Genomic DNA, 23,071 nt, shown 5'->3' with positions numbered 1-23,071 from the left:
GGAGAGAAGAGCTGGGTTTTATTTCTGCCGAGGCACTGGGACCTGTTCCCTCTTCGAATCCCACCTGGAAGCCAAGAAAACACCTGCATCGAGACAGTCCTGAGCTCAAACTCCACGTGGCAGAAACAGCTGTCCAATGTAGGTCCCAGCAAGAACTTCTCGTGGGGCCAGGAGCAATCCTTGCCAGAACTGAGCCCAGCCTCCAGAGCCCACTCAGGCAGCCTTGCCCTTCCATAGGCGCCCTCACCACACACGGTCTCCTACACAAACATTTTACTCAGGGGCCCTGGGTTCCTTCTGCAAAAGCCCCTCTGCTTGCAGCTGCTTGAGGAGCAGTGGGTCTGGAAGGTGGAGGATCTGTAGGCCTCTGAGGCAGAACCGTGATGTAAGCCACGCTATAACTTCCCTGGTCTCAGGGATTTTGTTATAGTGAGAAATAACAGGTTAGGACTCAAGGGACGCTGAACAGTGGGGGTGGGGGAATGAGGGGTAAGGCACTCTGAGTAAGGGTCTGTTGGCCTTTTGAGGAACCTCACACCCAAAGGGCCCTCCTGGTCCCGCACCTTTCCCTCAAATTTTAATGTTGAAACTTCTTAAATGACCAAAGGACCAACAGCCAAAGTTTCCATCAATACCCAATCCAGAAAGGTCCCTTGTAACCCTGGAGATAAAGGAAGCCCACAGGAGAGTCCATTCATGTCCTCTCACTGTGCACTTGTTAATGAATCCTAAATAATATGAACTCAATTTGTAACAGTCTTCTAGATAAAAAGGTTTAAAGACTACATTTCCCAGCCTGCTTAGTGGAATTTTAGGCTAGCTGGGAAGGTGAGAGCCAATCAGAGAGCAGCCCTAACCCAAGTGTAAGTCCACAACAGCAACATGTTCTTAGACCTTTGCTAAGGATTGGAAGATTGCTAACAGGAATTGCTAGGACTGCTAAGCCTCTGACTGTCATGAGGAATTGGCCCTGCCACTCTCCCAAAGACCTGTCACCCACACGAAGATGCCGGCAGCCAGTCTAGTGCCCTCTGATGTGAAAAGCCTGTGGCTTCTCCCTTCTGTCACACAAGCCTGGGAAAAACCACTGATCTCATTTCCAGTTTCTGCAAGGTCTAGGTTTCGGCTTGTGAGGGTTCCACCTCATCGAGGGCTTTGATGTAAATATCCCAATATCTAATATGTGTAAATTCCCTGAATTTATTTGGGCGGTGGTGGCGCACGCCTTTATCCCAGCACTCAGGAGGCAGAGCCAGGCAGATCTCTGTCGAAAAGAAAAGTTGCCAATTAGTAGGCGAACATCTGGGAAGCTTTGGAGAAAGTAGGAAGTGAGTTTGGGGCCAGCCTGGGTTACAGAGTGAGTTCCAGGACAGCCAAGGCTACACAGAGAAACCCTGTCTTGAAAAACCAATTTGAAAAAAAAAATTGACTGAGTTTGAGGCAAATTATCACAGAAAACATCTTTTGTTTGTTTCAGTGCCGGACATCAAATCCAGATCAAACCCAGGACCTTGTCCAAGAATAGGTCAGCGTCTACCTAAGCTACATCCCTAGTTCTGAACAGTTTTAATACTGAGACTTGACAGCAGTTATTGAAAGGACTGAAATCTAGACCACTGTTTTCTGAGACCAAACAGCACTGCTCTGATTCAAATGCCTTGTGCTATAAATACAGCAATGGCGCCCCCTGGTGACCATTATTGTACACTACATGCCTGGTGGTGGCAGAGGAGTGCATTTTTGGATTCCCCTTAGCAAGGCTTTGATTAATAATAGACCTCCTATAATCTCGATCACCTTCATCCTTAGTCTCAGCCCTCAACACATCAGTTACAGTGGTAACAAAAGCAAGTGTACAGGGCATCCGGAGCAGCACCTCTTCATAGTCCAGCATTCCAACAGCCACACACAGGGCCCGGTGATGGTGAGATAGATACTGCACTGTGAGCATCACTTTCCCATTAGGTCATGGCAGACTATCCCAGTGATTCTTACTACACTAGGACTTCTTCAAGATGGTGTCTAAAACCTGTCCCTACCCACATACTCTCTGACCAAATAGTGGAGTTGTTAGGGCCAAAGCCTGGGCCCTGGTAACCCTAACAAGCAAGGGTTGCCCACCCACCCATCTGTGAAAGGCTAACCAAGGAGACATGTTGGAAAACAGAGAAAGTAGATTCAGCTAACATGATCATAGGCCTAGTGATTGTACCAAACCAAGACCATCTTCCAGAGTCCTGACGTAAGGTACAGGTTTATAGAGGGCTGAGGTATAAGCTGGTCAAGTGGCACATAGTCTCTCCTGCAAGGTGGTCAGAATAGTGTAGAATCCCACCCTAGCAGACAAGACATTTATAAAACAAAACTGCCTCTAACCTGTAAGCCCCTCTTGCCCAAGGACAGATAACTTCCTGGAATGCTGGGACCTGTTGTTCGTGTAAGATAGCACCATGTGAGGACAGCAGGGAGGGGAACTGCCAACCAAGAGGGACAGCCTGGGCCAAGAGACTGACCAAAAGAATAGATGAAGAGATCAGGTAACCAAAATGGCTGGATTATACAGGGAAGGTGTGGTAGTTTGAAAGAAAATGGTCCTTATAGGCTCATAGGGAGTGGCACTATTAGGAGGCGTGGCCTTGTTGGAAGAAGTGTGTCTCAGTCACTTCCTGCCACCTTTGGATCCAGATGTAGAATCTCAGCTACCTCCCCAGCTCCACATCTGCCTGCATGCCACCATGCTTCCTGCCATGGTGATAATGGACTAAGCCTCTGAAACTGTCAGCCAGCCTCAATTAAAGATTTTCCTTTATAAGAGTTGCAGTGGTCATGGTTTCTCTTCAAAGCAATAAGACCCTAACTAAGACAGAAGGGTAGCTGGAGGAAGGGCCGCCCAGGCCCTGGGCTGGAGAAGTTTAGGGCAGGAGGCGGGATATATCAGCCAGGAGGGCCCTGTAACAGATGGAGACTGAGGGATGCAGAGATAACCTGGTGGCCAGCATCTGCTTTGATATGTTAAACAGGCACCTCAGCCATTCTTTGAGACCAGGTTTGAGACCTAACATCAGGAAGTACATCAGGATATATGCTTGCCCCCAACTGGATATGGCAGCAGGTGACAGCCTTGTGGGTCTTGTCTTTATAAGTACCTGACTGATGTCATTCATAGCCATTCTCTGGGAATCCCAGGTATGGACCTGGCCAGTGTCCATCATCCTGGCCTGTACTTAATAACGCTTGCTTCAAATTTGGCACAAAAATTGTGGTAGTGGTCTTAATCTTGCCCAGTGGAATCAACAGCTTTCCCTCTGGCGGACACCAGACTTCAATATATTCCCTCTGTCAGCATGAGAGTCTTCAAGAAAGAGACTACTAAATTTATTGGGGACAATTGGTTCAATATTCTGATAGTCAAAGGGCAGGGCACAAGCTCGTTAGTCTACCTTCATTCCTGCCAGGATGGTCACACTATTCTACAGCTAGGAAACAGACAGGAACTTTCGGCCAAATGTGTGGAACACCAGGGACAAAACTGCCATGGTTTCCACCGAAGCTTACACTCTGGGTAGGGTTGGGGAAGCAGAGAGTGTGGAGGGCCCCAGAACAGCTTGACCACACAGCTGCCATGACAGGCTTAGGGGCCTAGGCACAGCTTCTGTGACAGGCTTACTGGCAGGCAACACCCAGATCCGGGAAAAGCCATAGGCTGACACCACCCAGGGATCCACCCAGGGATGGGGAAATACCTAACATCCCAAACATTCCAACCATTAGATAAGGTGGCCAGATGTCCTTGAGTCTAGCACATACCTCTTTTTGTTTTGTTTTGTTTTTTGTTTCTAACACTTTATTTTATTTTTTTGAGATTTATTTATTTATTATGTATACAGCATGTATGACTGCAGGCCAGAAGAGGGCACCAGATCTCGTTACAGATGGTTGTGAGCCACCATGTGGTTGCTGGGAATTGAACTCAGCACCTCTGGAAGAGCAGTCAGTGCTCTTAACCTCTGAGCCATCTCTCCAGCCCCCTCTTTTTGTTTTATAGATACCCCTAGACAATTGTCAGCCAATCAGGGTCCTGAACCCTGAACCCCTTCACCCTAACCCCAGCTATGATTAAAAGCTCTACCCTGCCTGGGTTCAGGGCTCTCTGTTATCACTGCTGGGTCAGACAGACAGAGAGACCAAGTTCGGAGCTTGAAGAAAATAAAGGCTCTTTGCTTTTACATTTGGGATTTGGTCTCCATGGTGGTTTTTTGGGGGTCCTGCGATCTGAGCATCATCCAGAGAGTGCAGGTGGCCAAGAGCCTACACATTTTTCACTTCCAATTACAACTGCTATAAGAATCTGGCTCAACAATAGAGTAAGTACATCAGGCCTGGGGCCAGAAAAGTTTTTGTGAAGAAAGAGAATAAGATGTGGTGTGACTAAAATTGAGACAAGGCGGGCTAAAAGAAGAGTGACACTCACCCCTGGGAGAGTGGGGCTGAGCTATCCCTAATGGGACTTCCTTGGAACTTAAATATGAGAGGTCAGCCTGGATCAGTAGTATAGACTTGAGATATCCCAAAGGGTTGCAATCTATTATGAAAGAATGTGATTAGTTTAACCTCTGAGACTGGCTGGGCTGATGTGAAAGGAGTATGAACTAAAAGTGGCTACTTGTTTTGTGGTCTAATTTAAGCTCTCTTGGGTAGTAAACGTGGGGTGAGAGCACCTTGGATCTCTGCCTAGTCTGCATTTTCCCAGGAGCCAAGGGTATTGTAAAACTCACTCACATTCCTTCCAGTGCTCATGAGAGAGGAGGAGTAACTGCTGGAGATGAGTTCTGAGAGTTGGGGAAGTTGAGTCAATGATCAGCCAAGGAAGGAAAGGAAAGGGGGACAGTGGCATGTAAGAAATAACAAATATGATCATTCCTCTAAAATACAGGAAACTTGAGCCAGGCGTGGAGGCTCATGCCCTTAATCCCAGCATTCTGTAGACAAAGGCAGGTGGATCTCTGAGTTTGCGGCCAGCCTGGTCTACAGAGTGAGTTCCAAGACAGCCAGGGCTACACAGAGAAACCTTGTCTCGAAAAATCAAATACATATACACACACACATACACATGCATATATGTATACATATACAGATGATAGATAGATAGATAGATAGATAGATAGATAGATAGATAGATAGATAGATAGATGTACACACACACACACACACACACACACAATCTTGTGTTTAGAACTAGGAATCAAGAGCCTTTTGTCTCCCCCACCTTGTAAGACTTGCAAATATTTGAATCCTCTCCACCCAGGAAAACCTTTATTTACACAAAGGTCCCGGAATTTGATAGCCTGGGGGCAGTGATCCTTTTCTCCTTGGAGCAGTGACCCCTCTCCTCTTCCTCCTCTATTTCCTATGCACAAATTATTTTCAGACTAGCCACCTGAATAAGTTTGTGAGGTGGGGCCCTAGCCAATGGGGAAAAGACACAGCCACCACCTTCCTTAGAATAAAAACCAAATGCATCTCCGGTCTAGGTGTGGCTGCTCCCCTGACCAGTCCACCCCAGCACACCCTCTGGATACATAGTAACTTTCCTTGTACAGGCACTTCAGTTGGAGTGATGGTCTCTCCTTGCAATCCCAAACTTATTTCTAACAGTGGCAACAGTACAAAATACGTAAAATTATTTTTGTTGGAAAAACAAATAAGATCGATCAATCAATCCATTGTTAACCAAATTTTCCAGATCATATTGTTCAAGGAGGTCATGGGAGTTGAGTGCACGTCAAAAGCACAGGCTGCCAGACATGGAAACAGAGCTATTGAATCACAGTCTTTGAAGTATAGACTCGTAATCTTCCGATCAGCTTTACCGTGATTGTTCACTGCTCTGTGGAGGGGTCTGATTTGGGAAGGATGCGGGTCCGATTGCGTTCAAGCCATTACTAAGGCTTGAGCCTACAATTCCCATGCTGCCCCACGAACTAGCGCGAGCGAGCCAATCTTCTGCCGGGAGTTGTAGTTTTCAACGGCCAGACCCAGCCTATAAGAACTCGAGCGATGGCTCCAGGAAACCAACCGTCCCACAATGCAAAGGCCACCGGTGACGCCATTAGACGTGCGCCAGCAGGGCTGCGAGCGGGTAGCGTCGTGGGCCCCGCCGCCTCCCACCCTGCCGCCTCCGTCGCCGCCGCCTCCGTGGGGCCCTCCGTGTCTGCGCAGCGCGGCCCGCGGCTCCCGGAGGAGCATCCGAGCGCGGGGCCCGGCGCGGGCGCGGGGCGCGGCCATGGCGGACGGTGCGGGAGCAGGCGCGGCGGGCCAGGCCTCGGGACCGGCTGCGGGCTCTAGTGGTGCAGGGGGCCCGGTCAACCCCGCGTCGCTGCCTCCGGGAGACCCGCAGCTCATCGCTCTCATAGTGGAGCAGCTCAAGAGTCGCGGCCTCTTCGACAGCTTCCGCCGGGACTGCCTGGCCGACGTGGACACCAAGGTACCCGGGCCGTGGGGGGCGAGGCGGTGCCCCCCGCTGTTTTGACGTGCGGGAGCCGGGAGTAAAACAAAAGGCAGCTCGGGAGCCTCCGGGACGCGGGGCGCCCTCTGAGTGGTGCACACCTGAGCACTACTCACGCCCTTCACTTACCAGCCGTGATTTTTAGACCAGTCGCCTTTCTGAACTTGGAGATTCCTTTACGGTTGCACACATATAAACCTCCACCTTACCAAAGAAACTCGTGTCTCAGAACAGTCGGGAAAGGCAGTGCTTTAAGAAGCGGTACCCATTTTCTATTCGCCAGTAGGGAGGTGATTTTAAGCACGGAATGGGTCGGACGACTCGGCAATAATTATTATTCCCTTTCCCCAGCGGAATGGTTTGCAGACTTGTATTCCTCCAAACTGGGATGAGCTCTAGAGTCAGCTCCCTTCTTTTGTATCCTTTAATTTAAAGGGAGCTGACGCCTATGTTAGACCCCAGTGCAAAAGCCAGTCTATCCGGTAAAAATACTAATTCGCCTTACTTGGAAAAGTAGTTTGGAATGTGTGTTAAGGGTGAGAACAGTCCTTTTCCCTTTACAAATGGAGCTTGCCAAGATTAAGGTGGAGGAGTTAGGGGGTCCCTTTACTGACTGAGAGGGCTCCTCAGGGTAGTGGTTGCTCCACAGCTGTTAGGGCTGCATGTCACCAACGCCAGCTGGTCTAGATAGGCCTCAACTGGTGGCTTGGCTGTCAGCTGCAGGCTACCCGGCTTGTGCTGTGGCACAGGCAGGCCCTCCTTCCCACTACATGCTCTCATACAGGGCCCAGAGCCATGCCTGACAGCACAGCTTCAGTTCAGTTCTGGGGACACAGCACTCAGCATGGATGGGGTGAGGAGGTATATCTGCCTTCAGTGGGAGAGAGGGAGGAGGTTGGGCTCTCAGAACCATATGTTCCTTGTACTCCTAGTCCTGTTTCAAGCTTGTAGGAGCAATTAGAGTAAGTACCCCAGGCTCCTTTGAGGGTCACAGCTTTGCCTGGAAACTCATCACAGAACTCCCTTGGCATTAAGGCATTAATTGTGACTCTTGCTGAGGTTTGGGTGGCCCTTTCATTTGGAGGGGCCTTTCCTTGGTGTACTGCTGAGAACACCCACTGTGAGTCAAGCAAGCAGGAATGTTTGCATTTTATGGATGGAAGTTCCTGAAATTCAGAAGTCAGGTGACTCCTGGAAAGTCAGCTTGATCTAGAACCAGTTCCTTCCCAGAAACAGCCTGCATCTGCCCTTGGCCGCATTGCACTGGAGGGCACCTGTGTTTACTCTTGAAAGCCTGAAAGCCTAATGTGTAAATGAGGGCAGAATAATACTAATAAGCTCTCCCCGTCTGGAGTTTCTTTAAGAGTAGATTGGTTTATATAGGTAATGTCCTGCACTGTGTTAGACCACTGCAAGGCAGGCACCCTGCTGGCTGTGGATTCCTAGCGCCTGTACTGCAGTGTGGGTACTGAGGTCAGGTGGAAGTGTGTTTAAATGAGAATTGTGTTTCTATGAAGAGCAGTGTTCTGAATAGCTCCATTCCACAACTTTGATACACTGACGTAACTCACATACAATAACATGGTCTCTTGACCTTGATATCCTCCCTATGCTAATTCCCTGCCAGGTTCCGCCCTCCTAAATGCTTAAGGGAAGTTTCTTGTCTGTGTATCCTGCATAATAGGCGTTAGCAGCTTAGATGCAAGATTATAAAACATCTGTAGCGAACTTCTGCCCTCCGGGGTTTTCCCACTGTGCTGTATTTAAGACCTCTTACCTCCTTTAATAAACAACAATCAGCATTAAATAAAAAAAGATAACATGGTCTCTTCTGAATGTCTTAGCCAGCTTACCAGAACCTGAGGCAGAAAGTGGATAATTTTGTGTCAACACATCTGGACAAACAGGAATGGAATCCTGCAATGAACAAGAACCAGTTGCGGAATGGGCTGAGGCAGAGCGTGGTTCAGTAAGTAAAGCCGTGAGGAAATGGTGACTGTCCCAGCATGCTGCTGCACAGGCTGACCTCTCACGGGCCTCCTGGTCAATGGGGCCTGGTAGCCATCTACTGTCCGATGCGTCAAGGGGAAGATGAGCAGAGCTCTGGGGGCCTCCTGGGTGTGCACATTCAGTGGTGACTCTGGAAGATCTTCCAGAGTGTGAGACTTGGTTCTTGGAAGCTTTCAGTGTAATCTGAACGTGAGAGTGAGTTTTAGGCCAAGATGCCAATGTTTGGGTGTGGGCCAGCAGGGCTTCACCTTTGTTCTCACAGGCACGTGAGTTCTGTGTGTTCCGTGACCATGGCTGCTAAAGTGTGGTGACAGTTTGCAGAGAGATGTCCTGTAAGACTTTGTCCTTTACAGAAACAAACTGAGCCTTTGCTAGAAAAGGTGCTATAGTGAATCACATGAGTGGCCTCATTGTCACTGGCACACTGGGGATGGGTCATGGATTCCAAGGTGAGGAAGAGATGAGGTGTTTGTGGATAGAAGGAGACAGAGACAGACAGACAGACGGAAAACACAGCATAGCCTCGGGAGTGCTTGGGTCTCAACCCACCAGCCCCTTCTGTCTCAACTAAAGGGCTTTATAAAGGAATGCCAAGGGGTGAAGCAAAAGACCTCCCCCGCACAGCCAAGTGCAGACCATCCCAAACATCTGGTGACTTTATGCATGTGGTCCAGCCATCCCCTAATGCAGCCCTGCTGTGTAAAGCAAGCTCAGATCTCACTAGGAAACCTTTGTGGGCTCCCACATCAAAGTAAATTTTTTTCTGATCTGTTCAGAATCCATTTTGGCTTTTAACACCAGGACTTATATTTGGCCCTTCTTAATCCACTAAGTTGTTGACTAAAAGCTTAGCTTATGAAGCAGGACTCTGAAAACAGAAGCATCAGGGAACTGTGGTGAGAAAAGCAAGTCTCGGAAGGCTGAGAAATGACTGCATTTGCTGCCAGTGCAGAGATGTGTGGCCAGTGGCAGCTACCAAGGGCATGATGGGAGTTGATTGAGAAAGCTGGAGCGCCGGGGCTCTGTTGGTGCTGTTGGCATTTAGCTGTGCTGGTGCATACCCTGAGCGGCTCGGGCAGTGAAGCTGAGCTGCATGCCCAGAGGCTCCTACGGTAGAAGTTGATCCCCGGTGAGTTGGTGTTGGTAGCAGGAGCTGGTAGGAGGTGTTGAGGTCATGGGGCCTTCACCTCTGTGGCACTGAATAAGTTCTTTGAGAATCAGTTGTTGAGTTGGGCCAAATGTCAGGCCTGTCACACTCCTGTCATCCCAGCACTCAAGGAGGCTGAGGCGGGAAGATCAGGAGAACCAGTCAGTTCCAGACCAGCCTCAGCTACCCAGTGAGACCTCTCAGAGAAAGAAAGAAAAAAATGGGTGAGTTCAGCTGCGTTTCTCCAGGTGGCCTAGTCTTGGCATGTGCATGCTCATCGTGACGTTGTAATACAGATAGAAACCTTTAGCAGACGCTGCTGGCACTGTGCTATTTGGACTTGGAGCCACTAGAATCCATTGAAAGACCCCCGAAGGCAGTCTTCCCTCTGGAGAGACCCTCGCCCAGAGATCACACGAGACCACAAGTCAGATGCAAACAGCAAGAGGCTTTATTCAGGAACACGGGTACCCGGGGCAACACAGTCCCTCAAGAAGCTCAAGAGACTGGCGCGCCCCCGGGCTGGAGCGGAGGGTTTTTATAGGGTCGGGCAGCAGGAGCACGAGGAGGGCGGGTTCAAACTCAGGGCAACTCATGGTTTACAGGGCTCTGATTGGACGATTCAAATGAGGCCGGGTTCAAACTCAGGGCAGCTCGTGGTTTTTCCCCGAGCTTGACACGCCTGCTGCCTGGCTCCAAGTTGTTTTTCTGACCTTTAGTACCCTTTTCTGGGGCCAGGAGGCCGGCTGTAGACACCCTGCGCTTTTCAGACCTTACTTGAAATGGCGTTAGGCTAAGCTAGTATGCTGGGATCTTTCATTCCCCCATTTTCTTATCTCAGGGAATGGAATCCTCCATTCATGGGGAAGAATAGGGATGTGGCTCCATTTCCACCTGGTTGAGTCGTTGGTATTGTTGGGTCAATACCAAGGTCTGAACAATAGAAACACGTTCCCTGATAAATTGGTCCTTGTCCTGACACCTCGGAGATTGTAAGCTTATGCTGAGGTGTTGAGGCACATCCTGATGGGGGTGAAGAGGAATTGGTGAAACTTCCGACTACGGCCACCCCCTCATAATAGGGAGGTGTGGAAACTAGGCATAACCAGCACTCCTGAGTCCGATTTGGGCTGGTAACATTGAGGGCTGAGTAAGCGCCCTCTATAAGATTCAATAGCCGGTCTCCCGTACCGGGTCTGGGTGGTTGGAGGGTGACAGGGGTTACAGCGGCATTCGGAGCCGTGCTTGGGCGAATGACCGAATTGGGTCGGGTGGTAGCCCTCGGGGGTGCTGGAGCAGGTAAAGAGGGGCGCTTTTGGTCAGCGAGAACCTGGTTGGGGCCTATAGAGGCGGAGGGCTCCTCAATTTTAAGTTTAATCATAAAGGTAAATCCCTGGTCCTGTCCTGTCATGAAAAATCTAAGTCCCCATGTTTTTCCTTTAATCCAATCTTGTGCCGTCCCCCTTCCTTTCTGAGTAAAGGATATGTTTAGGGGGTTGCAGGTGAAGTTTATACAGGGGCCCTCCCCCTCCCAGTATGTACTAAGCTCGCCTGGGAAACCCCAACAATATGCTCGGGTGAGTGGGCGCCATGTGCGGCTTTCCCCTTGGGTAGTCCTTTTTACCCTAATGAGGTCCCAAGTGGACGAAGGCTTCCAATAGGTATTGCCAGTTGTTTCACATCCCCATGCTTTACAGAAGTAACTTTCATAACCCCCACATTGGCTAATCAGCTTTCTGTCCCTACCATCCCGGGGGCAGACGTAGAAGGATAGTTGTGACAGGGCTTTCCTGGCTTCGGGGTGGCCACATCCGTATCTCCCGTCACTACATTTGCAAGTTCCCTTACCATCCTGACAGACGTCTGGTGCTCTGGGGTTCATGGGGTCAGTGGTAGGGATGTCCCAGTCCTCTGACCCTGCTGCTAATTGGCAGAGATCTGGATGTAAGTTAGGCCACCATGTAAAGGGGGTGTGAAAGGCGGTCGTTTGCCAGACCGTCTCCCCAGTTTGTGAGATGACCTGCCAAGTGAGCCTCTTAGCTAGGTGCGGGCTCTCTGCCGCCCTAGTCCCCTGGGGGTAGGTAGAGATTAAGAGGAGGGGGAGGAAGAGGAGCCGCGGGTCAACCTTATTTTTAAGGGGTTTCGTGTATGGCGCACTGTCCATGTTGACTTTCTGGATCCTGCTGGGTCGGGTTCCCTGGCAGCCTTCACGTGAGAGGCGTGGATCCATGCAGCAATCCCGTCGACCTTGAGTGCAGTGGGGGTGGTCAGCAAGACAGTGTAGGGCCCCTTCCACCGTGATTCCAGGCTCTTGGTCTGGTGTCGTCGGACCCAAACGGAGTCCCCGATCTGGAAGGGGTGGGGCACCACCGGCTTGTCTAGCTGCTCCTGATAAGCCTTGGCCAGGGGCTTCCAGACCTCCCTCTGCACCAACTGGAGGGCTTGAAGATGTGCTTCTAAAGTAGGGGTGGTGGCAAGAGAGGAAATATCAGGATGGAGAAAGTCTACAACAGGAGGTGGGGCCCCATATATGATCTCAAAAGGGGTTAGGCCGTGTGGGCCGGGGGTATTTCGGGCTCGATAGAGAGCTAAGGGAAGTAGGAGCACCCAATCTCTAGTGCCAGTTGCAAGCGTTAATTTGGTTAGAGTCTCCTTAATTGTTCTATTAGCTCGTTCTACCTGTCCTGAGCTCTGGGGGCGGTATGCACAATGGAGTTTCCAATCAACCCCCAATAGTTTGGCCACCTTCTGACTTACCTGGGAGACGAAGGCAGGCCCGTTATCCGACCCCAATATTTGAGGCATCCCATACCTGGGGAAGATTTCTTCCAACAGTTTCTTTGTTACCACGTTAGCCGTCTCATTCTTGGTTGGAAATGCTTCGATCCATCCAGAAAAGGTGTCCACGAAGACCAGGAGATACCGGTACCCGTAAAGTCCAGGTTTTACTTCTGTAAAGTCTATTTCCCAATGAACACCAGGACGATGGCCTCTTTGTCGGGCCCCCTTGTTTAGACGCACCTTTCCTGCATTGACTTGAGCACAGGCTGGGCAGGTAGAAGTTACCTGCTGGAGTACCTGATCCTGGTTCAGCAGCACTGCCCAGGTGTTTTCTCTGTCTAATAAGGTCTTCATCTTGTTTTTGCTCAAATGGGTCAATGCATGGAGTAATCTCAGCATATATCGGGTATGGGAAGTTGGCACGACCATCCGGTCCCCTAGTATATATGCCTGTCTTCTTTGTTCCCAGTCCGCCCCCATTTTCTTTGCTAGCTCATGGTCTTCTGGGCTATAGGGCACGGGGTCTCCCTCAGGCTGTGGTTCTTGTATAGCCATCAACTGGCTGTTTCCTGCTGGCTGGGAAGCCACTGTTCGGGCAGTCAGATCTGCCAGCCGATTCCCTCTGGCTACCGCAGAGTCATCCTTTTGATGCCCTGGGCAGTGGACAATACTGAGTTGGAGCGGGAGGAACAGGGCCTTTAGGAGGTCTAGGATCTCTTTTTTGTTTTTGATTTCCTTACCCGCGGACGTCAGCAGGCCTCTCCGTCTGTAAATTTCCCCGTGGACATGCGCAGTGGCGAAGGCATATCTGCTGTCAGTATAAACTGTGAGCTTCTTACCTTCTGCCATCCGGAGGGCTTGGGTGAGCGCAATCAGTTCTGCGCGCTGGGCCGATGTCCCGGGCGGGAGCGGCGATGCCCATACCACTTCCGATTCGGTGGTTATAGCTGCTCCGGCTCTGCGCTCCCCCTCTTCCAGGAAACTGCTCCCGTCGGTGTACCAGACAGCGTCTGGATCCTTGAGCGGCTGATCTGTCAGATCAGGACGGGTGCCATGTGCTTCGGCTAGAATCTGGAGGCAGTCATGCTCCTCGGAGGGGCTAGGCAGTGGCAGCAAAGTGGCAGGGTTAAGGGAAACTGTCGGCCCGAAATTTACCCGGTCTGAGTCCAGTAGTAAGGCCTGATAATAAGTCATTCTGGCGTTAGAAAGCCATCTGTCCGGTGGTTGTCGGACCAAGGCCTCCACTGCATGAGAGGCCAGCACAGTCAATGGTTGTCCCAGAGTCAGTTTTCCCGCATCTTTGAGTAATACGGCAATGGCTGCCACCATGCGGAGGCATGGAGGCCATCCTGTAGCCACCGGGTCCAATTTCTTGGATAAGTACGCTACAGGTCTCCTCCAAGGTCCCAGTCTTTGCACCAGTACCCCCTTGGCAACACCTGAGTTCTCATCCACAAACAGCTCAAAGGGCTTGGTTAGATCTGGCAGACCCAGAGCCGGGGCCTCGAGTAAGGCCTTCTTGATCTGTTGAAACGCTTTCTGATGTTTCTCCTCCCATTGGAACATGGTCCCTGGTTTAGTGAGGGGGTATAATGGGGCTGCCAGTTCAGCAAAGCCAGGAATCCAAAGGCGGCAATACCCAGCCGTACCCAGGAATTCTCGAACTTGGCGGGGGTTCCGAGGAGGGGGGATGGAGATTATCGTCTCCTTCCTTGCTTCTGTTAACCATCTTTGCCCCCCGCTCAGGGTGTAGCCTAGGTAAGTGACCTTGTCTCGGCATATTTGGGCCTTTTTGGCTGAGGCTCTATAGCCCTTCTGCCCAAGTCTGGCCAGTAAAGCTCGAGTGCCCTCCATGCACTCGGTTCGACTCCTGGCCGCCAGGAGTAGATCATCCACATACTGGAGCAGAGTCAGGGTTGGGTGTTCAACCCGGAATCCGGCCAGATCTGCATGTAGGGCCTCATCAAAGAGGGTTGGGCTATTTTTGAAGCCCTGCGGGAGCCTGGTCCAGGTTAATTGTCCCGAGAGCCCTTTTTCTGGGTCTCTCCATTCAAAAGCGAATAGTAGTTGGCTCTGGGGGTGCAGTTTTAAACAAAAGAAGGCATCCTTCAGGTCTAGCACAGTGTACCAGACGTGGGTCGGTGGTAGGGTGCTCAGAAGGTTATAGGGGTTAGGCACCGTGGGGTGTATGTCCTCCACCCGCTTATTGACCTCTCTCAAGTCCTGGACCGGCCTGTAGTCTCCTGTCCCCGGTTTCTTAACAGGCAAGAGAGGGGTGTTCCAAGGTGACTGGCAGGGCTTTAACACCCCTTGGTCCAGGAGCCTCCGAATATGGGGCTTGATCCCCTCATGAGCTTCCCGTGACATTGGGTATTGTCTGATTGAAACGGGAGTCGCGGAGGCCTTTAGTGGGATCATCAGCGGTGGCTGGTCGCGTGCCAACCCCAAGCCCCCGGTCTCTGCCCAGGCCTGAGGAAACTCTCTCAGCCAAGTCTGTAGCTCCTCAGGTGACTTCTCCGTGGGTTCTGCCTCAAACAAACGGTATTCTTCCTCTAAACTGAGGGCAAGGATTTGTAGGGGTTCTCCTTTAGGGCCTGTGACTCTTGGTCCCTTCTCATCAAAATAGATTTGTGCCTTCAATTTGGTTAATAGGTCCCGTCCTAACAGCGGATGGGGGCATTCAGGTATATGCAGGAAGGAGTGAGTTACTTGCCCTGATGCCAGTTGGACCTTTCTCTCGGCAGTCCAGTGATACCTCTTGTTTCCAGTTGCCCCCTGCACCAGTGCAGAATGCCGGCTAAGAGGCACTCCGGCGTGGGTTAGGACTGAATGTTCGGCACCAGTATCAACCAGGAAGGTCACAGGCTGCCCCCCGATCTTGAGGGTTATCCTAGGCTCAGGGGGGGGCTCCTGGCCTCGACTCCCCTAGTCCTCTAGATTAAGGAGGTCCACGGTTTTGGGCTTGGGTCGGTGGGGTCCTTGTGGCTTCTTGGGGCAGTCTCGGGCCCAGTGTCCCTTCTTCTTACAGTAAGCACATTGATCTTTGTCAAGGGGTGACCTCCTTCGCTCTCCCGACCTATCTCCCTCTCTCCGCTGTCCCTGAGACACAACGGCGGCCAAAACCTTTTTCATCTCCCTATGTTGTTTCTTGTCCCTTTCCTCACGTTTCTGCCATCTCCTTTCCTCACGCTCCTCAGGAGTTTCTCTCTTATTAAACACTTTCTCTGCTTCCTTCAATAAATCTGGCAAACCTAGCGCTTGCAAACTTTCCAACCGCTGCAATTTGGTTCGGATATCTGAGCTAGACTGGTACGGAGTGTACATCTTATAAGCCTCCTTCAGCTTCTCTAAAATGCAGCGGGTGATTCTTCCTTTCCTTTCCTTTCCTTTCCTTTCCTTTCCTTTCCTTTCCTTTTTCTTTTTCCTTTCCTTTCCTTTCCTTTCCTTTCCTTTCCTTTCCTTTTTCTTTTTCCTTTCCTGAGCCAAATTGGTAGGCCTTCTGGCGGCCGCTCGGAGACCCGCTAAGAGCAACTGGCGATAGAGACGTAGATGCTCCCTACCTTCAGGTGTATTGAAGTTCCAGTCTGGGCGGGTCAAGGGAAAGGCGGCATTGATGATATTTGGGAGTTGGGTTGGCCTCCCGTCATCGCCCGGAACCTGCTTCCAGGCCTCCAGGAAAACTCTCTGCTTTTCTTCTTCCTCCGAGTCCCCAGCGAGCGGGGTCATCATGGGGGGGGCGGCCGCCGGGAAGGTCGCAGCCGGCGCCGTGACAGGAGCCGCCGTGAGCGCAGCCTTGACAGGAGCCGCCGCGAGCGCAGTGACAGGAGCCGCTGCGAGCGCGAGCGCAACCGCTGGGGTGGTCGCGGCCGGCGCCGTGACAGGAGGCGCCGCGAGCGCAGCCGCCGGGATCGCGGCCGGCGCCATGACAGGAGGCGCCGCGAGCGCAGCCGCCGGGATCGCGGCCGGCGCCGTGACAGGAGGCGCCGCGAGCGCAGCCGCCGGGATCGCGGCTGGCGCCATGACAGGAGGCGCCACGAGCGCAGCTGCCGGGATCGCGGCTGGCGCCATGACAGGAGGCGCCGAGAGCGCAGCCGCCGGGATCGCGGCCGGCGCCTTGACAGGAGGCGCCGCGAGCGCAGCCGCTGAGGTGGTCGCGGCTGGCGCCGTGACAGGAGGCGCCGCGAGCGCAGCCGCTGAGGTGGTCGCGGCCGGCGCCTTGACAGGAGGCGCCGGGAGCGCAGCCGCTGAGGTGGTCGCGGCCGGCGCCATGACAGGAGGCGCCGCGAGCGCAGCCGCCGGGATCGCGGCCGGCGCCGTGACAGGAGGCGCCGCGAGCGCGGCCGCTGAGGTGGTCGCGGCCGGCGCCTTGACAGGAGGCGCCGCGAGCGCAGCCGCCGGGATCGCGGCCGGCGCCTTGACAGGAGGCGCCGCGAGCGCAGCCGCCGGGATCGCGGCCGGCGCCATGACAGGAGGCGCCACGAGCGCAGCCGCCGGGATCGCGGCCGGCGCCTTGACAGGAGGCGCCACGAGCGCAGCCGCCGGGATCGCGGCCGGCGCCTTGACAGGAGGCGCCACGAGCGCAGCCGCCGGGATCGCGGCCGGCGCCTTGACAGGAGGCGCCGAGAGCGCAGCCGCCGGGGTTGCGGCCGGCGCCGTGACAGGAGGCGCCGTGAACGCAGCCGTTGGAAGGGCCGCGGCCGGCGCCATGACAGGAGGCGCCGCGAGCGCAGCCGCTGAGGTGGTCGCGGCCGGCGCTATGACAGGAGGCGCCGCGAGCGCAGCCGCTGAGGTGGTCGCGGCCGGCGCCATGACAGGAGGCGCCGCGAGCGCAGCCGCCGGGGTTGCGGCCGGCGCCGTGACAGGAGGCGCCGTGAACGCAGCCGTTGGAAGGGCCGCGGCCGGCGCCATGACAGGAGGCGCCGGGAGCGCAGCCGCTGAGGTGGTCGCGGCCGGCGCCATGACAGGAGGCGCCGCGAGCGCAGCCGCCGGGATCGCGGCCGGCGCCGTGACAGGAGGCGCCGCGAGCGCGGCCGCTGAGGTGGTCGCGGCCGGCGCCTTGACAGGAGGCGCCGCGAGCGCAGCCGCCGGGATCGCGGCCGGCGCCTTGACAGGAGGCGCCGCGAGCGCAGCCGCCGGGATCGCGGCCGGCGCCATGACAGGAGGCGCCACGAGCGCAGCCGCCGGGATCGCGGCCGGCGCCTTGACAGGAGGCGCCACGAGCGCAGCCGCCGGGATCGCGGCCGGCGCCATGACAGGAGGCGCCGAGAGCGCAGCCGCCGGGATCGCGGCCGGCGCCTTGACAGGAGGCGCCGAGAGCGCAGCCGCCGGGGTTGCGGCCGGCGCCGTGACAGGAGGCGCCGTGAACGCAGCCGTTGGAAGGGCCGCGGCCGGCGCCATGACAGGAGGCGCCGCGAGCGCAGCCGCTGAGGTGGTCGCGGCCGGCGCTATGACAGGAGGCGCCGCGAGCGCAGCCGCTGAGGTGGTCGCGGCCGGCGCCATGACAGGAGGCGCCGCGAGCGCAGCCGCCGGGGTTGCGGCCGGCGCCGTGACAGGAGGCGCCGTGAACGCAGCCGTTGGAAGGGCCGCGGCCGGCGCCATGACAGGAGGCGCCGGGAGCGCAGCCGCTGAGGTGGTCGCGGCCGGCGCCATGACAGGAGGCGCCGCGAGCGCAGCCGCCGGGATCGCGGCCGGCGCCGTGACAGGAGGCGCCGCGAGCGCGGCCGCTGAGGTGGTCGCGGCCGGCGCCTTGACAGGAGGCGCCGCGAGCGCAGCCGCCGGGATCGCGGCCGGCGCCTTGACAGGAGGCGCCGCGAGCGCAGCCGCCGGGATCGCGGCCGGCGCCATGACAGGAGGCGCCACGAGCGCAGCCGCCGGGATCGCGGCCGGCGCCTTGACAGGAGGCGCCACGAGCGCAGCCGCCGGGATCGCGGCTGGCGCCATGACAGGAGGCGCCGAGAGCGCAGCCGCCGGGATCGCGGCCGGCGCCTTGACAGGAGGCGCCGAGAGCGCAGCCGCCGGGGTTGCGGCCGGCGCCGTGACAGGAGGCGCCGTGAACGCAGCCGTTGGAAGGGCCGCGGCCGGCGCCATGACAGGAGGCGCCGTGAGCGCAGCCGCTGAGGTGGTCGCGGCTGGCGCTTTGACAGGAGGCGCCACGAGCGCAGCCGCCGGGATCGCGGCTGGCGCCATGACAGGAGGCGCCGAGAGCGCAGCCGCCGGGGTCGCGGCCGGCACCATGACAGGAGGCGCCGCGAGCGCAGCCGCTGAGGTGGTCGCGGCTGGCGCTTTGACAGGAGGCGCCGCGAGCGCAGCCGCCGGGATCGCGGCTGGCGCCATGACAGGAGGCGCCGCGAGCGCAGCCGCTGAGGTGGTCGCGGCTGGCGCCATGACAGGAGGCGCCGCGAGCGCAGCCGCCGGGATCGCGGCTGGCGCCGTGACAGGAGGCGCCGCGCCTGGATGGAGAAGGATTATACAAAGAACGCAAAACAAACCGACACCACAAACAAGAAACAGTTTCGCTGCGCGGCTCCGGTGTAAAACCGAAAGCAAAAACTCAGATGGGGACACGGAGTGTTTGAATTCTCCGTCCCCTGCCAGCACCACGTATCCTTCTGATACGGGGGTGGCCCCGAAAAACCGTGCCCCAGAGGGGACTTCAGACCGTGCCCCAGAGGGGACTTCCCGTGCCCCAGAAGGGGACTTCCCGTGCCCCAGAAGGGGACTTCCCGTGCCCCCGAAGGGGACTTCAGAGACCCGTGGAACGTCTTCCAGGGTCGCAGTGGCGAAGTCCGAGCTCGTCAGCTCCTTCAGCCCCACTGACTCCAGACCGATTCCGGCGCGCAAACAGACAACATTCAACACTCAGACAAACCGTGCCCCCGAAGGGGACTTCCCGTGCCCCAGAAGGGGACTTCAGAGACCCGTGGAACGTCTTCCAGGGTCGCAGTGGCGAAGTCCGAGCTCGTCAGCTCCTTCAGCCCCACTGACTCCAGACCGATTCAGGCGCGCAAACAGACAACACTCTGACAGGACAGAAACGACATACACCAAGGCCGGCTTACCTCCTGACAGTGGGTCGGTGGTCCCGAGGTGGGGGTCTCAGATCCCGGAACGAGCCCCCAAATGAAAGACCCCCGAAGGCAGTCTTCCCTCTGGAGAGACCCTCGCCCAGAGATCACACGAGACCACAAGTCAGATGCAAACAGCAAGAGGCTTTATTCAGGAACACGGGTACCCGGGGCAACACAGTCCCTCAAGAAGCTCAAGAGACTGGCGCGCCCCCGGGCTGGAGCGGAGGGTTTTTATAGGGTCGGGCAGCAGGAGCACGAGGAGGGCGGGTTCAAACTCAGGGCAACTCATGGTTTACAGGGCTCTGATTGGACGATTCAAATGAGGCCGGGTTCAAACTCAGGGCAGCTCGTGGTTTTTCCCCGAGCTTGACACGCCTGCTGCCTGGCTCCAAGTTGTTTTTCTGACCTTTAGTACCCTTTTCTGGGGCCAGGAGGCCGGCTGTAGACACCCTGCGCTTTTCAGACCTTACTTGAAATGGCGTTAGGCTAAGCTAGTATGCTGGGATCTTTCACCATGAGCCAAGTATACCTCTTTATACATGAGTTCCCCGCCTCAGTGATTTTGTTACAGCAACACAAAGTAGGCCGGGTAAATACACACACACACACACACACACACACACACACACATTTGAGTGCAGGTCGTCTAACACAGTCTGGATTGTCCTGGTGCCAAGTTCTAGTTTGGTAGTGTAGTGTTAGGCAAGGCGCTAACACTGGGTGCTGGCTAAAGATGTATGAGCCTGCTTATATATTTCCTTGCAACTTCTTGGGACTATACAGTGATTGTGAAATTTAAAAGTTTTAAAAAATAGAAAATTTTGCTGCCAAGCACTGTTGCACTCACTGTGTGGGTTATGACCACTGAACTCAGAGTCTTACAAATGAACAAGATTAACACCCACGTAAATCTGAGCTCTGAGCACTAGGGGAGTGTGGCATCTAAAGCTGCCCCTGCTGTCTCTTAGTCTGCCCAGTCCTGCTCCCTTTCTCAAGGTGAGTTCTTCTGTTGGTGCAGAGGTCTCAAAAAGAAGGGGTCAGTAGCCGCCCTGGGTTGAGCAGCTGCTCGTAGCATGTCCCGTCTTTCTGTGTCTCACTGGTTTGTGCTGATGGAGTAACTGAGCTGTGGGAAGCCACCTCTGGTCCGGCTGCTGAGAATGAATGCTGAGAACAAGGCATACAAGGCTTGCTGCTGCCTTTGACACTGACCGCAGTTTCACCCTACTCCGTGGCCAGGCTCGCTCTCATGGTTTGTCATGTGTGCAGGCCTTTGGAGCAGTCTGCTTAGCTCTGTTTGGTTCCTTTGTATGAAGTGGAGACTGCATTAGGAACGGTGGGCGGCAGGCCGCTGGGAATCCCTCCCGTGAAAGACCGTGGTCTAAATCCTGGGACAGTGGGTGTTGGCTGGCCTCTTGAGTGGCACTCAGGGCTTTCTGGTGCAGAGGAGAACTTGGGAGCTAAATAAGACTGTTTCTCTCCACAGGTCAGGCATGTTGGAAGCAGGAGTGGACAGGATCATTTCTCAGGTGGTGGACCCCAAACTAAACCACATCTTCAGGCCACAGATAGAACGAGCAATTCACGAGTTCTTGGCAGCCCAGAAAAAAGAAACTCTGCCAGCCCCACCTCCAGAACCTGAAAGCCAGGATCCTCCAGCGCCATCCCAAGACGCTTCCTAAGGTTTGGTACCCACGCCATCTTTCCTCTCTGGCTAGTCATTGTGTGAGATGGTCAGAAACAGGGTCAGCTGTAATTGGACATGTTTCACACAGGTCAGAAAAGAGCACTGAGGGGATTTCCCCCCAGTGAGCCATCTCAGGGAACTCAGCGCTAACACACCCCATATTGGCAAGTGTGCTCTGTGCCAGCAGGGCTTAGCATCCCAGTCACCACAGGAAACCATCAGGAACCATGGTGGCAGCTGGTTTACCCAGGGCACTCGTGTGGAGGTCTTCTCTGAAATGCTTACACCAGACTCTCCACCACCAGTTAACATTTGTGATTTGCATATGAAATCCAGCAGCATTCCTAAGTGAGACATTCACCATGAGCTCTGAGTTTCCATGTTGCACGGGATTACCGTGCAGTTCTGTTCTCATTGTCTCAGGTTTAGGATTTAATCTCCACTTTGAAAATTAGCTGGAGATACAGAGGTGAATGCTAGACTGGGTTTGGGGAGCCACTGTATGAGCAGTAGACCTCTCACCTGCCATCATCACACCCCTGGGGTCGTGTTCTGGCCCCTTGTTCTGCTGTTAGTGAGCCATGAAGGTAAAATTGGGTAAGGAGGCAGTTGACCTAGGTTTTTGAACGTGGGCAATTGAAAGGCTGTCTTGTGCCTCTTGGGAGAGATCCTTGATCCATCATGAAGTAAATGAAAACATTTATTTTAAGTCTTTTCCATTTCATTGTAAATTCTTTTAGGAACATAATTAATGAATATAGGCTCTTACCAAAAGTACCATTTTGACATGATTATCTTTATTCTTTTTTTTTTTTCTTTTTTTTTTTTAGGATATGTCTGATACCGTTGGAAAACTCCATTTAATGAAGAAATGAAATGGATTCCTGTTTCATACGAATATAACTTTATTCAACTACGTCACTACTGATGTCAGGATTTTGGCCTTGACTAGGGTGGTGTCCATATTGGATGGAGAGCAGGTTTGGTGGTGGGACAGTCGTCCATACTTGCTCGTGCATCGTGCCATCTCTGACCAGCTTGTCCAAGGGTCTGACCATAGTAGACACTACAGAGGGTGAAGCACTACATGACTTGGGCTGTCCTGAACAGACCTTTATACTTGAACACGGACACTGCATGTCGATGTTAACGCTTGTGCTCTGCAGTATGTAGAAGCCAGGCTCAGGACAGCCCCTGGGAGCAGCTCTTTGATGGTGGCTTTTGATGATGTTGCTAGAGTTACAGGCTGGAGTGTGCAGCAGTAACATCAGCAGCCCTGAGGTTATTGTGACCTTCCTGTGCTTGGGGGTTTCAGTGGTTTCCTTTCTCTTGTCAGAGGTAGTTGGAGCCCTGGAGTGAGTGGGGAAGCTGAGACTTGGGGTGCAAGGAAAGCCCTACCGCCTCTGTCCTGGCGTCTCCCTAGCTGTAGGGGTGAGTCACTGTGGATGTGGTGCTCAGTTCTCATGTTTATGTTTTTAGAAGAACAACCGTTAATAAATAGTGGATGTTTTACAATAAAGTCATTTGATAATGTTTTCCTAAAGCCTCAACAGAATCTTAGAACCTCTCTCTGTCTGTGGAGGTGACTCCCTTTCGTCTACCTGCCTGCCGTCTCTTTACCACACCTGACTTGATGGGAATGAAGGATTGGCGGCTGGAATCTGAAGGCACCCTGGCTCAGGCTGGATGATGCAGCTGATCAGGGGCAGGCAGTGTCTTGCTGAATGTTCAGCTCATCTCAAGTTTGGATGAGTACCAGTGCCCCTGAGTATCTCAGGGCAGAGCCGGGGAGCTGGGTGTTATGGTTCGGAAGGTCTAGGGCGCTCATGGTTTGTATTTCTTTTCCTTTTCTCTTTTTAATACATTAATTATTGGCC

The 23,071-nt window shown here is 54.1% G+C and overlaps 2 protein-coding genes across 2 annotated transcripts; one reads left to right on the top strand and one right to left on the bottom strand.

Moving 5' to 3' along the window:
- The first annotated feature begins 6,070 nt into the window (after positions 1 to 6,070).
- Positions 6,071 to 22,713, top strand: Bod1 (biorientation of chromosomes in cell division 1). The gene is made up of 4 exons (XM_076578080.1): positions 6,071 to 6,484; positions 8,350 to 8,474; positions 20,994 to 21,190; positions 22,025 to 22,713. The coding sequence occupies exons 1-3, from the start codon at positions 6,086 to 6,088 to the stop codon at positions 21,187 to 21,189; spliced, it is 720 nt and encodes a 239-aa protein (XP_076434195.1). The 5' UTR covers positions 6,071 to 6,085; the 3' UTR covers position 21,190; positions 22,025 to 22,713.
- LOC143274505 (uncharacterized) lies at positions 10,394 to 18,383 on the bottom strand. The gene is made up of 2 exons (XM_076577787.1): positions 16,004 to 18,383; positions 10,394 to 12,118 (listed from the first exon to the last, which is right to left on the bottom strand). Exons 1-2 carry the CDS (start codon positions 18,381 to 18,383, stop codon positions 11,751 to 11,753), a joined length of 2,748 nt encoding a protein of 915 aa, XP_076433902.1. The 3' UTR covers positions 10,394 to 11,750.
- Positions 22,714 to 23,071: the final 358 nt, after the last annotated feature.

This window comes from Peromyscus maniculatus, chromosome 8 (genome assembly GCF_049852395.1).
Source record: "Peromyscus maniculatus bairdii isolate BWxNUB_F1_BW_parent chromosome 8, HU_Pman_BW_mat_3.1, whole genome shotgun sequence".
Taxonomy (NCBI): Eukaryota; Metazoa; Chordata; class Mammalia; order Rodentia; family Cricetidae; genus Peromyscus; species Peromyscus maniculatus.
Note: the sequence above shows the minus strand (reverse complement) of the source record. Positions and strands in the feature narration are given on the sequence as shown.

Coding starts and splice junctions, on each gene's coding strand:
- Bod1 (XM_076578080.1), top strand. CDS start 6,086: ATGCAAAGGCCACCGGTGACGCCATTAGACGTGCGCCAGCAGGGCTGC. Junction 6,485..8,349: donor TGGCCGACGTGGACACCAAG/GTACCCGGGCCG, acceptor TGAATGTCTTAG/CCAGCTTACCAGAACCTGAG. Junction 8,475..20,993: donor CTGAGGCAGAGCGTGGTTCA/GTAAGTAAAGCC, acceptor TTCTCTCCACAG/GTCAGGCATGTTGGAAGCAG.
- LOC143274505 (XM_076577787.1), bottom strand. CDS start 18,383: ATGGCGCCAGCCGCGATCCCGGCGGCTGCGCTCGTGGCGCCTCCTGTC. Junction 12,119..16,003: donor GAACTTCAATACACCTGAAG/GTAGGGAGCATC, acceptor CCCCTACTTTAG/AAGCACATCTTCAAGCCCTC.